General features: G+C 32.6%; 1 protein-coding gene across 4 annotated transcripts in view; it reads right to left on the bottom strand.

Moving 5' to 3' along the window:
* ERBB4 (erb-b2 receptor tyrosine kinase 4) overlaps positions 1-16,044 on the bottom strand; it is a 942,163-nt gene that overhangs the window by 608,960 nt on the left and 317,159 nt on the right. For all 4 annotated transcript variants that reach the window (XM_004674330.2, XM_004674332.2, XM_004674329.2 and 1 more), the window contains exon 2: positions 1,353-1,504. In XM_004674330.2, coding sequence (XP_004674387.1) covers positions 1,353-1,504 — 152 coding nt within the window. The remainder of the gene's footprint in view (positions 1-1,352; positions 1,505-16,044) is intronic.

Raw genomic sequence — 16,044 nt, 5'->3', positions numbered from 1 at the left:
TGACCACATGGCGTGGCAGACCTCTCCTGACCCGCCCGCTGCTCCCCTCCGCAGTGTACTTTGTTGATCTGCCTATTCTGCTCCCTACTCTGTCTCTGGTGAATCCTCTCGCAGCCCCTGAGCCTCCGGCCTGTACCCCAGTTCTGTATGCACAAATAAATCTTAAAAAACAAAACAACAACAACAAAAAGCATTGTCTTTCTTTGGCTGCACACGTTCTTGGATTTATGTAAAGGTCAAGACATACTTTTGACAAATAATAATGTGATTTTTTTAAACAGAAAAATATTCATACTCTATCCTTACACAAGTGAAAGTTATTTTAAAAATATATGACTCGCAGTGTTATTTAGGCTTTGATGCAGTTACCAATTCTAGACATATTTATTACATTCAAAGTATTTAGAAATCATTGTTACTACTTATCTACATATAGAAGTATTAAGAATACATTGTTCTTTAAGTAATTCACTACCCACAAATAGTTTATAGCATCATTTATCTGACATTTTACTCGTGATTTATACAAGACAATTATCCTGAGCAATATGTAAATATCATAGATAACAATATAAACTATATTTTAAACCACACCTTAGTAATTCCTAAGCAAAGAATAAATTCTTAGTTGTACAAAACACCATCCTCATTTCACCTTGTCAAAGTCTCTTTGAAGTACAGAATTTCCTGTATCTTTCAAGCTAAAACAAACTTTAAAAACTGAAGATTTTAAGTATTAAAAGTTTGTTAACCAAATAAATATATATGAGAGCTGCTGTCATGGTGTCAACTTATATCTGCACATATTCACTTACATGCATGCAAATATCAACCTATATTAGTACGTGTAATTTCCCATAAATTGACTTTCATTTGTATGTGTTCAAAACCAGATGTCATTTTTTCTTTTACAGGTTACAGTATTGGTCTCATTATAGTGATATGGAATCCATCTAAACTTTCCAAAGGGGCAGAGAAAGTGATTGCTATTTAAAGTTACCAATTCCTAGATGACTGATCCTTAGAATCCCCTAGTTTCCAGTCTAAAATTTCTCCTCTTGCCTGTGATTCAGAGAAAGACAGACTTGCCAGATGTCAGGCAATATAGCCTGACAGCATCATTCATCCATCTTAGAGCAACAGAAACTTCTCTAAATTCAGGGTGTCAGTCTACATGAAACTGTGACTCTTGTTCTTTGCTAGTGTATGCTCTAATATCTCTTATCTTCGGCTTATTGCCCATGCCTCTGCCAGGCAGAAGCACACAGCCATCAAGTACAAGTGACCTGTCCTGTTTTTATGCATCCTGACATCACTGTCACAAAGAGAAGAAAAAGAAAAAGACACCTTACCCGCAGGAAGGAGAGGTCCCGGTTGTGCTCGATGCTGGTTATCTCCAGGTTACCCATGACCACCTCACAGTTCTCATAGTATTTGCGCAAGGCTCTGTACTGCTGCTCCAGGTCTGAGAGAGAACTCAGCTTGTTCTCTGTTCCTGCACACACTGCCAAGACAAGAAGACATGCAGGGAGTTACAGAACCTTCCCACATGTGTACAATGGCAGTGCCCCACCATTTCTACCCCATAAAACTCTACCCAATTCTTTAAATTAAAATATGTTGAATGTCATTAAGAGTCATAGAAACACACACTGATAAGTATTTTCAACTTCATATTTCCAGGTTTATTGAGATATAATTGGCATACAATATTGTGTATGTTTAAGGTATACAATCTGTGTGTTTGATATACACTTATTTTGCAGAATGATTAGCATCATTGTATCAGTTAATTCCTCTATCATGCCCATAGATGTTTATATTTTGTAGTGAGAATATTTAAGATTTACTCTATTAGCAACATCCAAGTATATAATATGGCATTGTCAACTATGATCACCCTATGATATATTGGATCCCCAGAAATTATTCATCTTACCATAGGAGTCAACACCCTTTGACCAACATCTTTGTATTTTCCCCACATTTTCCTAGCACAAGAACTAATATTCTTTATTACATGCAGTGTTACATGCAAAGATACTTTCACACAAATTCTTGAAGTGATGCCGAAAATAATTAACAATTTTGGCATATTTTTATAAGGAGGGGAAGAATAGACATTACTGGAGATTCAGTAGTAGAAAACAAAGTTAATTTAGATGTTTTATGATAAAAAAATAGACCTTATGAAAACAAATATGACACAAAATGATTCTTGATCATCTAACTTGCTACTAGTTTTAGATTACCTTCTTATAAAAATTAAGCAACATTAAGAAAAATTTAATTTCCATTCATAAATATATTATTCAACATAAACAGGAGAACAAGAAGCAACTGATTCATGAACCTGATACTAATCAATATTAATGTCAAGATTATTCCCCCCCTCAGGAGAATAGAGTATCTCTAGAAAACACCACTAACCTATGATATTCATTATTTCTATCAAATTAACAATAAAATCATCATGAAGTAGTTGAGAAAAGGCACTGCTCTATGAACTTACATTAATTATTTTAAATTTCTGTCAATGATGACAAATTGATGGTTTAATACTGCTACTGATAGAGTATTAACCATTGATAAACTTGCTGCATCATTTCTAAAATACAGAATATGTCAAGATGCATCTATGTACAATTTATATAAGTTTCTTCCAATTGAAAATAAAACCTATACTTTAATATCAATATATAAAAAGTCAATATGCAGACATTTAAATGAAAAGCAAAATATTCACTGTGTTCTGATTTTTACTATAGAAGCTTAAATTTTGGTAGAAAAATCTATTAATATAACTAGTAGCCATGCATTTTTGTGTCTTGTAATTCTGCATTTATGAAAATGAGTTATATAATATGAAAATGTTAATTATTAGCTATTATTATGATAATCTGTTTGTATAAGAAATCCACAAAAACTGTAAATGCTTAAAAGACAGATACAATTTTGTATTTGCTTGACTATACAGTACAGTTTTGTAAGAAATTAACACTTAGCAATATTCATTTGAGTAATATAAAAATAATTATAACTAGTATTCACAAAATTACCCTCAATTCAGAAAAGTTCCATTGTTTAATAAATGATCAGCTGTGTTTTGTCTATACCATATGAAAGCATGAAATTGGAATAAGTATGTTCAAGAATATTTTCAACAAAAAGACGCTCAACAAACAGAAAATCTGATTAATCATAATATTCTACAAACATTTTGGACTTAGAGTTGTTAGTATATACCATTCATTAAGGAAATATTTCTGCCTCAGTTATTTTGTATATTTATCTTTGTTTCAAACTACCCATAATCAGAAATACATTCCCCATAATTTATATCTTGAAAAACAACCATTATTTTAAAAGATCTAGTGTGGAAAGATGCATAAAGATAATTTGTATTTCTCTTCATGTAGCCTCCACAGAATGCCTCACACTTTCTATTTGTCAATCGATTTTACAATCAGCCAATGTATACAAGACAATGCTTAAACCATCAAGTTTCATTGATTTCACAAAGCTGTTTATCAAACAGAACTGAAAAATCTTCTTCACTTGCCAAAACAAATTTAGCAAAATTCAACCCCCCTGACTAACACTGTTATGAAATTCTTAATCTATAGGCTTACAAAAATTTCAAGCTTCAAAAATTCTGAATTCACATATGCTCCCTAGCATTTTCATCTCAACTGTAACCCAGGCATAAAACTATGTGAGACCTTAATAAAATCACCAATTATTCTATATGGTATTGATTCCATTACAAATGTAGCTATACTTGCAAACAAGGGCTTTTTCTTCTTAAGATTTACACCCAACAATGAGTGAAGTACATAATCCTCACTCAATAAAAAAATTAAGAATATAATTTGGTGTTTGTAGCAAAATGACAATATTGGTTAACAAATGTTTTCATTTGATTCATGGAGAATATATATTAGAATCAAAATGAAGGAACATTAACATTATCAATAGTAACACTAAAGATCAGTTAATGCCTCTAGGGTTGCTATGACTGGAAACAAGTACTCCAGCTGATTACACAAGAAAGAGAAGAGCTGAAAAAAAAAAAAAAAGAATGAAACAGTAGCCTTTTATATTACATGCCTATGGAAGACATGAATTAATAAATAAATAAAAATGTATTTAGCACCCACTGTCGATCTAGTGTCGGAAGATTATTATAAAATATTTCAAACATTTTGTAACAGCTCGTGTAATTGTGGGAGACACATGGTTAGAAAAACTGCAATCAATCAATAAAAAACTCTATATGTGTAGGTGTATGTATGTGTGTGTATAGTGAGTGTGTGTAAATCAGGAATGCTGCAGAAAAAAAAAATTGGATGATCTGATAAAAATTTCTCTATTTTTTTCTGTTTTAAGACCATTAAGCATTTTATCTTTCAGAAATGTTGATATAATAAAAATGATTTAGTTTAATGCACATTATTTGGTATTTAAAAATCTCCAATTGCTGTAGACCTGAAGATATGACATGTCTAGAGTACACAAGAGGTAGTGAGCATTTTCAATGACTATTATTAAGTTCTATCCCCATGGGATTGAGTTTTCCATTTCCACCATTGTCATTCTTGGTGTCTCTCTCCTTGATTTGAAAGTAACCTCCAAATTGACTTCTTGGGTTCCCTACTTCCCCCTGTTAAATGTTTCTCCCCACAGATCCCAGAACAATCTTTTGAAAAGCATAAATTGTTCATATCACTACCCTACTAACATCACTCATTGGCATCATCACCCCTAATAAAAAAAAATTAAAACTTTTTAACATATTCTGTAAGAACCTCTATGAAGTCTTTGCTCAAATGTCATTCTTTCAGAAAAGTCTTCTCTGCTCAATTTATCTAAAATACCTACCAGGTTTCTATACTTTGAACTCTACCTTCTTTATTTTTGTTTTACTGCTATTTAAATTATATCATATATTTGTTTATTATAGGTTTCTACATTAGAAAGCAAATTTGAATTTGCTCATTGCCTAGAGAAATAGATATATTCATAGTCACTTATTTGCTGATTAAATAAATGGGCTTTGTATCCATTAAGAATGATAACTGAGTCATAATCAAATGCTAATCCTCCATTTTTAAAACTTAATGTACTCAAGCAACTCACTTCCCACTTGTAGTTTCCCTAATATCACAAAGTGAGATTTTATACTAAGTGTTCTTAATAGTAAAAACTACTTTAGAAGTTAATACTACAGGTTCTAGAGACAAATATCTCTCAAAAACTAGCTTACTAGCTTACAATGTAATCTGAATAGTTTATTAAACTCTATAATTTTTGTCTCCTCATTGTAAAATAGACAAAATGACCAATACCTAATAGGGAAATTGTAAAAAAAACTAAGTGGGTCAATATAATAACGTGATATACACGACGTCTCCATCATTGACAGAGGTCAATAAATACAAGCTATTGTCACTTATTCAATAAGTAATACAGAATTTATATCATATAGTATGTACAGAGTACATGTATATATGCATTCAGTATACAACATGTGTATATTATCTGACATATTAAACCAAATTACAGTGCAAGTCTTCATGGTGATGTACTGAAGTCAGTCTGATGAAAAAAATGAGCACAGTTCAAGAAAACAGGAGGTCATGATGCATTCATTGTTCTAACACTGTCTGGGTGTATAAACTTGGGCAGTGATTTTCTTCTCATTGAGTTCTATGTCTCCTTCCTTAAATGGAAAGTCTTTAATTTTCTTCCATACTGAAAATTCTGTATTTAGAAATTATTTTAATACATTTAAATAAAAACCTGTCTACATCGAATGATTGCATTTGATGAATGTTCTCAAGGTCATGTTATGGCAGGCAATATTTTAAAAGGTTATAAAGCTAAACAGACATGTTTAATAGTCCAACAATCTAATTTGTATGTATATAGCATTATAAATGAAAAATCACATATACATAAAACCATATATGTGGATGTTCATAAGATTTTTACTCCAATTCAACAGAAACTGAAAACACCCATGTATTTTTAAATAGGTGAGAGATAAACTCTGGTTTATCCAGTCTGTGAATATCTATTTAGCACTAAAAGCTAACAGGTGATTAGACCAACCTGGAAAATCCTGGAAGACATAATACTGACTAAAAGATGTTAGATTCAAATGGTTTATATTTAATGATTCCATTGATAGAATATCTTGATTAAAAAAAAAACATTATAAGGACAGAGGACAGATTAAAAGAATGAGTAGGGAGGGAGAGGGTTTGACTAAATGGCCATGAAGGAAATTTGCAGACTATTCTGCTTATGGACTGCAATGGCGGTTACACAGAGAAGCTAACAAGTTACAACTCAGAAAACTGTCCTACAAACTTTCACAGACACGCTTTCCTTCATTCAGCATGCATTTTATCATGTTATATGCTTGAGAACTAGCTTTACTTGGGTTTTATTTCAGACTTCAATGTTGAAGTTCATCATAGACTGTTAAAAATTTTTTTTTTATTATCAGTATGAATTATTAATGAATTCTAATATAAACCTTTCTTGTATTTCTGGAAGGAGCCATTCTTGAATGAATTCTAAATATGAACCATTCTTGTATTTCTGGATTTCTGGAAAGAACCATTCTTGCAATGTTGGAATTCTTGCTTGGAATCACACTTGGACTTTCACACTTAGAATAATTGACATTTTCTATTAATATGTTTCTAGATTTTATTGCTTTAATTTTCTTTGCATTTTAAATATTTATAAAAAACTATAAATAATGTAAAAGTATTTGTATCAGAAGTTATTATATGCAAAATAAGTAAGGGAAGTGAGTTTATAGTTCAGCAATTAAGGAGTTCTTAAATTAATTCTTATAGTATTAAAGAAAACAAAACAATTGTTTTGTAATTTATGTTACATAACTGGAAATACTTTTTTCGAGATAAAAATCCTTATGCTTTAAAAAAATGTAGTGGCTCTATAGTGTATGCTCTGAATCTTTATCTTCTACTACTGTTTTACTGACTCTCAAAGCGACAAAACAGGAAATCTGTTAAAATGAACTAAAACACTTTCTAAATGATCCTTGAGTCAAATGAAAAGGGCATTTGGCATTGGGGACCATCACTAATAGAGCTGTAGTCAGGGAAGACATGGGCATTCTATACCACTGATGGAAAGTGAGTCCATAGGCTATTTCCTGGCTGCTTCATGCTGATCCAGCTAAAATGTGATTGATCTGTATTTAATTTCTCAGTAACTTACAATAGTCTCTAAAGAACCTCACAGAGGTTCAAACTCTGAGTTATATGGCAAGGGGAAACAACTCATCACACTACCTGCCCAAAGCAAAATTATCAGTCTGGAAATTACACATGATAATTTCCTGTTTATGAAAAGTATAGTCTATACTAATCTAGTCTTCCCAATATAATACATAATTCTTATGATGTGTCCAGATTTCCCATTTCAAAGATCAACATGATCAAATTTTTCAAATTGCAAGTGATTTTTAAATACATTATGTGAATCATCAAAAACTGACTTCTAACTGCACACACGTAATTATCATCTCCAGTTGTTTCTTTTCCTGTCCTTAAATATTTGGTAGCATTTCTCTCTTACATTATAAAATTCACATGTTGAAAGCTGGAAACCATTATAGAAATTCTTTGCAGATCAAAAATAACATTTGTCATTTTGCCTGGATGAAATATTATTCTCCTTTCTGCCACAAATCCCTCCCACCTTTTTTTTTTTTTAATCATTCTTCTCACCACTTCCTCCTGCCACACAGAAAGTCCTTCTTTACTTTGTAGTAGTTTGTTTTCTGTAACAGTGCTAGTCCTTAACTTTAATGTAGGTACTGGACTTGACAAGCAATTAAAGCAAACAATTTCCACTCATCATGGCTTGCCAAATTAGTCATCTGCCATCTGCCCCATCATCTGGCTCTCCTTGAGGTCTTGCTGTGAATCTGGACGCACTATCTCAGATTAAGAGAGACAGTGCAAACCTCCAAGCTGGTGAAATGCCAGTGGGAGCTAAGTATGTAAACATTAGCAACCATCTTTCTTCCCCAGATTATCATGCCTTCAACCATCCCCTTGTGAGTAATAAAAACCAGTCTGCTTGTGATGCCTTATCACTGGGAGACCTTTGCCATTTACTGTAATTAAAGTGGTAGTCACTGCCTTTTTTTTTTTTCCTGTTAGAATTATTTAAATAAAGGAATTACACTAGAATATCCTAATGGGAACTTTGCTCACTTAGTAAGGCTAGTTTCTGCAACACAAGTAAAGATGTACACTATGAAATGGAAAATAATCATAGATGCTCATTCTATTATGCTGGTTGCATAGTGAAGTTTTTTTTTTTTTTTTTCCTCCTGCTATTAACAAATGCTTATCTAGCTGATAACAGGGAAACATATACTGTCCTGGGACATTAAATCATGCTATATGATTTATCAGTAATGGATAAAATGAAGAAGCTGCAAGAGTAAAACAAGGTAATATTATTATGCACATATTCCTTTTTAAGGATCCCCTTCCTTTAAAGTATTTTCTAACCCAAGATTGGTATATGGCAATTGATGTGTCTGCACAAAGGCAATGAAATGCCTCTCTTCTGGGTGAGATAAACACCATGACAAAGCACATTGGAAGGTTATCAGAATGTGGTCTGCATTTTGTTCCCATCTGTTCTCAAGTCCTCTTATCTGTGTGCACAACTATAAACCAAAGCCTTGGTGCCCTCACTGGCCTGCATCATCCATCCAAATTTATTCGTCCAAGTTAAAGTTGTGCTTAGAAAACATAGTGGGACCTTCAAATCAAAAGAAACTGTTTCCAGTGCTGGGCTTGGCATGAGAGGAAATGGTGGAACAGACAACATTTTTGAGTAAAGATCCTTTGTTGTATCTTCAGTTAATTCTCCTGTAAACCCTCCTGAGGCCTCCTTCTAACAGAGGATTTGGAATAGTTTGGAAGTTGATTCTGGGTCGTAAGATGTTCTTGAAGACAAAAATGAACACTCACATATGATCATCACATAACACATATTGTGCTATAACCTACTTAAACTGTGTTCTCATAACCTGAAGTAGATTAATGTAGGCACTAGATTATACAATTTCTAGTAGGCTGGTCCCTCTGAAATAGATGCAGATGAGCAAGAGGTGATTATTTTACATTATAATTGATTTCAAATACTAATTTTAATTAGGTGCTTGATAATTTATATTAGGGCAATAGCTGGTATTCATTAATTTGTTCTGTCACACATTTATTTAACAAACACAAATTGGACAACCTGAATATATGAAGCTTTGAAATAAATCAAAAGGAGCAGTAAATTAAGATGTGTCTCAAATCTAGAACATTCTCTGTTCTACAGAAATCCTCATTTAGACCTAATTATAATATACACATTTAGAGGCTCCTAAAGATAGTGTTTTTTACTGGTTTTTATTCACTGTTTAGAACAACATTCACAGTCAAATTTCTCCATATTTACAATATAATAAGCATAAAATATATAACTACACATCATTTTGTATTATAAAAGACAGACACTACTTGGGAGAAGCAATTTTCTGGGAGGTATTTCTCTTTGACAGTAGGGAATGGTGTTATCAATATATACAACAGTATCTACATCTGAATAAATGCCACACTTCACAAATATTTTATTCAGTTAGCCAAGTTGTATTTATCTTTCCCGAATCCTCATTCAATTGTTGAAAGGACAATGAGAAATTGTTCATACAAAGAGAAGATAGACATGTTTTCATAACTGTATATGCCATTCAATGCTGATTTTTAATCAAGTCCCATTCTACATGATTTAAGAATTATCCATGTGGCTTCTTTTTATTGAGGTGAGATCAGTTTAACAACACTCTATCAGATTCAGAGATACAGGATCACCCCTGTTTAAATGGATGTTACATACCACACATCAAGGCACCTGTAGCCCTTCACCATAATTAATCCCTTGTACAAATTATTTTCTTTTTCTTTTAGTTTAATTTATAAATTTGATATTATATAGCTTGGATATATTAGCCAAGATATTCTTTTGCTAATATGTCTAGCAGCAATTCTACACATTCCACAAACATATGGTTTAGTTGATGGAGAATCTGATACTACAAATTAATCTGTTGCTTAATTTGGACTGATTTTCCATGCAATGATCACTGAATTCTGGAATTAAAGATTTGATAACCTTTGAGATCCTATTTACAACATTTTCTTATATATCCAAACGTAGTATTACTAACTCATATGGTAGATCTATTTTCAACTCTTAAGGATGTTCTCTGCAACCTACTGCATCAAAGACTAGAGAGGTGATGGGAGACTGGGAAAATGAGATGTTGATCAAAGTGTACAAAGTTCCAGTTACAGATTAAGAAGCTCTGTAGATATAATGTACAGAATAGTGATAATAGTTAATAACTCTGCATTACCTACTTGAAAGCTGATGAGATTATATCTTAAGTGTTCTCTCCAACAACAACAACAAAAAAAGAAATGATATTTAATGATATGACAACATGGAGGTGTTAGTTAATACTGTGATGCTAATTATTTTTTAATATGTAACTATATAAAAGCAACATGGTGTGCCCCTTAATGGTATATGTCAATTATAATAATTCAATAAATATGGGGAAATATTTTTTTAATCTGAAATCCATCTTCATTTAATCTGATTCATCAAGAGCTAATGATGTTTCACAGATTTTTAATTATTGAACATAACATCACAGTTTTCTGTTAAACAATTTCAGTTTTTTTGAGTTTTTTCTCAAAGTGATTAGGTAATGACAGAATGATAAATGCCAAAATGTGTTATAAAGTTAATTTATCTAATACATTTTGGTAATACAAGTATTAAAATATTACCAGGTTCATTTTTAAAAGTAAACAATAACCTATGATTCCCTTTCCTTATATAAAATGAGACTACTAATAGGAATTAAAAGGTTTAAAACCAAATAATACTTAAATTACCATTTTTAGTTTAATGTAAACATCTGAAAATCTATAAAAATAAACCTCTCTATATGTATAAATAAAAGAAATATTTGTATTATGTGGCCATCAAGGTTTATGTGTAAAAATTCATTTTCTAGAATATTCCTTTAATAATACTACCAATAATTTTTCAAAGACACAATTATGAATATATGTGTGTAAAATGCAAGTTTGGAAGAAAATAAATAACATGAAAAACTGCTTTTTCTGTGATTAGAAGATTCCTGGGTGGTATTTCTTCTATTATAATGTTTAGTGGTACTTTCTCAATTTATAAAGGTTTTGGGTTTTTTTTTTTTAAACCTTGGTTTTATTTTCGGCACTTTTTTTTTTTAAGGAAGGTAAGCTATCCATTCTGAGCTCTAACATTTACATGAATGTGTTTGCTAATTAAAATATTATCAATACTTTTGATAATCTTGTAACTTTATAAAATATTGACCTCTTACATAATGTGATTTAATTTTTACCTTAACTTTTAATGTAAACTTTTGACATTTTACTTAAATCTATGGTCTGAACCTTTGGTTCTTTTTGTTATCATCTGCTTTGATGTTTCCTTTCCTTAACTGAGATATGACCACAGGGACTGTCCTAATTATCTTTGATTTCTTCACTATGCATTTCTAAAAAATTACTATAAATGTTTCTATTTATCTAGTGGAGACATAACAAACTGTCGCTGGTCTGTATATGTCATTGCAAAATTGTATGAGAGTAGAGATTCTACTTTGTTCACTGCTATATTTATGGCATCTACAAGTACAAACTGACCTATAAGTAGGCAGCCAGTAAATATTCAATGATTGAATGGATGGAAGGATAGAAATGTGGCTGTTGGAATCCTGTCTAGAATTCCTAGGTCATATATAATTTAATATTATATTTGATTTTCAGAATGAGAAGCGCAAAGACATAGAGAAATCATCCAGTCCAGTTTGCACATACAGATGAGAAGACAAAGACCAACATAACATGCTCAAGAAAGATCAAAGAGCTTATTCAGAACAGAAATGGAGTAGGACTTTTCATTGAGAGCTACATGCATAGAGCACAGGGCCTCATATTACACAGGCGATTTCATGTAACTGTCCAGCGTTATGAAAGGCAATCCAAACCTAATCCTCTGCCAGTAGGAAACCCATATCATGAAACTTGCCATGGATACTAAAGGACACTGGCTAAACAACACCAAAGGTTATGAAATGGGAAAATAGATCCTCAGTAACATCTTCATTTTTTTCAAGTCCTGGTTAAATGAAGTTAAATGTAGCTTTTTAAACACAACACATCATAAAAAGAGTTTGGTGAACAAAAGCCTTTGTTACCTGTATGTAGAACCTAATCAATATGACACAGGAAACATAATCTCCACACACTTGAGCTGGCTTGTACATTTCAAGTCATATTTTTAATGTATTAATGAAACTTCTATTTAAAAAATCCTCATGAAAATCACTTTGTGAACAAATAATCTGTTTATAATGGAACTAATCACCTCTTAATTTGACTATTTTGTAAATTCTGATTTCAAAGCTCATGTTTGCTTAAATATATGCACACCTGCAGTCACACCTAACAATTGTATGACAATTTATGTAGTAGATTAGAATATTAAATTATTAGAGTTAATAGCATTATAAAGTGCTATATAATTTACAAAGTAGTTTTATTCATATTAGCCTTTTTGACTCTGATTTAAAAGATGCAGCTAAGAACCAATATTATAATAATTGACAGAAATTCAAACTTTAGGTATCCCAGAAAAGAGCTTTTGAGAAATACTATGATTTTTTTTTTTTTTGATCTATAAATTAGGTTATACCAGATATAACTTCCTTGGTATCATGAGTCATTAATAGATAAGGAATAGAAAAAATAGGTTAAGTTAAAATGGATTGATGACTGTTTTTCTATATCTATGGTAAAGTTGGAATGAATAATAAATTTTTCAACTGACTCTTACAACCTGTTTTCCTTCTCTTTGCACTTGATCAAATAGAAGTTAATTAGCTATTGAAAAGTTAACTTAAAATAGATCAGGCATAAAAAATGAATCTGAATACTGCTGCACTCTGGTTTATTTAGGCAGCTTACTTAGGGGACTCTGGAAGTTCAGGTCAATTGGTTTTTTCAAAACTGTGGTTTTCTCAAATATGATGTTTCTTTCCATGACCTGAGATTCTGATACAGTATCCAGTTATCTTATAATAATAATTTCCAAATAATCAAATGTCGATTTACTGTCACGCATCATCCAACCCACCTACAACTTTCCCTTTCATTTTTAAAAGTATTTCAACTCATGAATACTTACAAAGCTAGATACACTATCCATTATTATCTCTAAAATAGTCCCAGGAAATGTCCTTCTTTCAGTCAATATCTGAATTATTCATTCAATTCCCCTACAATTTATATATAACAATTTAATCTATTTTAATTTCCATGGTTGTTTTCTTGTCATTTAATACATGTACTATAATTCTCCCTAGAGGATCAGCTACCTTATAGGTAGCTGTAACTCTGTGTTCTCTTATTGCTATTTAGGGAGACAGATTTAATACATCTATCACACACACACACACACACACACACACACAAAAGTATTTGAAAGTTCTATAGATTTAAACCAGATAGAGCAGAGAATAATTAAATTAGGAGGAAAAAAAATACAATGATACTAGACTTAGTATATCTTGAAACCAGAATAGAATCTTTTTAGCATTTATCATTAATTTTTAACAGGTGACAGTTCACATTTAAACATCACTTCTGGGCCTCCCTGGTGGCACAAGGGGTAAGTCTTAGCACTCTGAATGTATCCACAGCCACTACAGTATGAGTTCCATCCTTAACTAGAAGCTGACCCACATGGTAGAGCAGACCTCTCCTGCCTCCCCTGCTGATCTCATCAGCAGCATATTTCAGAAAATTTACCTGTGCTACTTCCCACTCTGTCTCTGGTGAATGCTCTCACTCTTGTACCTCTGACCTACACCCCAGCTCATGTATGCATAGATAATCTTTAAAAATATAGGCATCACTTCTGTGGAATTAAGGAAAAGAAAACTTCACATGCAATTGAATGTTTTACTCAGCAACTTGAGTTTTGGTGTTTGAAAGCATATTCTAAAATGTTCTCAGTGTTTCTTTAAAAAAAGTGAATGTATAAGTTACTACTTGTTTCACAATGCCATATATATAAAGTTTAAAAATGGTAACTACAAATGAAGTGCATTTGCAAAAGAAAGTTTTAAAGGAAGATTATCCCGTTACAGTTCTCTGACTCATAAAGTTTGAAAGGTGTTTTTATTTCCTAGACATAGCTAGACTTGTGATTGCATAACTACTGTTCATTCATCTGCTATTAGAGTCTCTTTTTACCTCATAATTATACCATCATATTCCTCAATGAATAGTATTTTGGTACCAATTGTTGTAAATTTCAGGGTTGTCTAGTATAAAATTAACCTTCTTCCAGTATCAAAAGTGTTTCACATGCCATCCTAGAATTATCTTAATCCTTATAAGGACTAAAAAGAAAAAAAAGACTGCTGTTTATAAATGACTCTGAGGTCTTCTCCACATATAGCTGCACAGGCTTCCTGTGATAAACAAAAGTTCCTACAGACAAGTCAATTTTGGAGCTACCTAGTCCACCTACTCTACAATTTACTACTGAGCGTAGTTAGCATCTGAAACTCAATAGCCAATGTGCAAGCTTTTCCACCCCTCTCTGGGTCATGCAGCCAGCATACAATGGGGAAAAGTCACTGAAATGCTTCACTGCTATGTTTCAGTCTCTCTATGAATTTCTGTACTTTGACAACCTTTTCCAGAATGCTCAGGTTTCTGATGGCCTCACCTTCCCACTAGCACTTTGAAACTGTCCCCTTTCACAGCGCTGCTTTAGAAATCTTTGCTTGAATTGATGCTAGTCTAGCTCAGATCCAATGAGCTTGCTTCCAATCTACACTCCCTTTCCCCCAAAGGGCCTAAGTGGTAGAGTCCATGCATGCTCCCCAATGAGCATCCGCTAGGGGACCAGGTCACTGCAGCCTTGCTGAGGAAGGAGGTCTGACAGAGGCGTGCAAGTTTTATATAGCTTCATTTCCTCCTGGTGTCTTAATAGTATAGCTTTATTTTGCTCTGGCCAGTAACTCCCCAATTTTCAGTTTAAAAATTGAGCTGAAGTAAATAATTAATTATTCATCCAAATGTCAGTTATATTTTTAGACTGTGCTCCTTAATAACACTAGTGCACACCCTGTTTGTTATCCTGAAGAGTCATGGACTGGGAACAGCCTTGCTAGTTTTCATTCGATTCTCTGCCTTCTGTTGATATCACCCTGTTTTAAAACTCAACATTAAACAAATAGCCAAGTACCCAAGTGCCAAATACTGTTGACAATGGAACTCCAGAAGCATATGGCACTAAGTTAGTAGAAAAAACAATTCTTAGCTAATTAATGATTCTTCATTTTAAAATATGTACTATTCCTTTTCCTGCTTTAAAAAGTCAGCACACTTGAGGGCCAAGTGTTGCCTGGGGACTTCACTTGCGTAAAGTGCGCATTGGCTCTGAAGCCATGCAATTCCATAGCAATGCCAGCAACATTTAAACTTCTCTAGGACTCCTACATTATTTATCTCTGAACAGCTAGGGGGCTTTTTGCAGAGAGGTCCCTAACTACTGCAAGCATTCAGTCTATTTAATGTTTTTTAATTAACATTGCACAAACACCAATTCTGTGCAGTGAAGTCTATGCATTCCCCAGATTTGCTTTCTCAATGGATTTGGAAATGCAGCTGCAGAATAGTGCCAGACTTTCTTCCCCACCCTAGTCTCTCTCAAAACTTGAAAATCCCTGTTCAAGAAGACATTGGTTTAAGTGGGAGAATATGGATATAGGGGCAGAATAGAAAATGGGAGAACTGGAAAAAAAGTGTTGGAATGTAAAAGTGGTTTATTATGACATTTGAACACTTTTTTTTTTTT

Source organism: Condylura cristata, unplaced genomic scaffold (genome assembly GCF_000260355.1).
Source record: "Condylura cristata isolate star-nosed mole 26May11 unplaced genomic scaffold, ConCri1.0 scaffold00002, whole genome shotgun sequence".
Lineage (NCBI taxonomy): Eukaryota > Metazoa > Chordata > Mammalia > Eulipotyphla > Talpidae > Condylura > Condylura cristata.
Note: the sequence above shows the minus strand (reverse complement) of the source record. Positions and strands in the feature narration are given on the sequence as shown.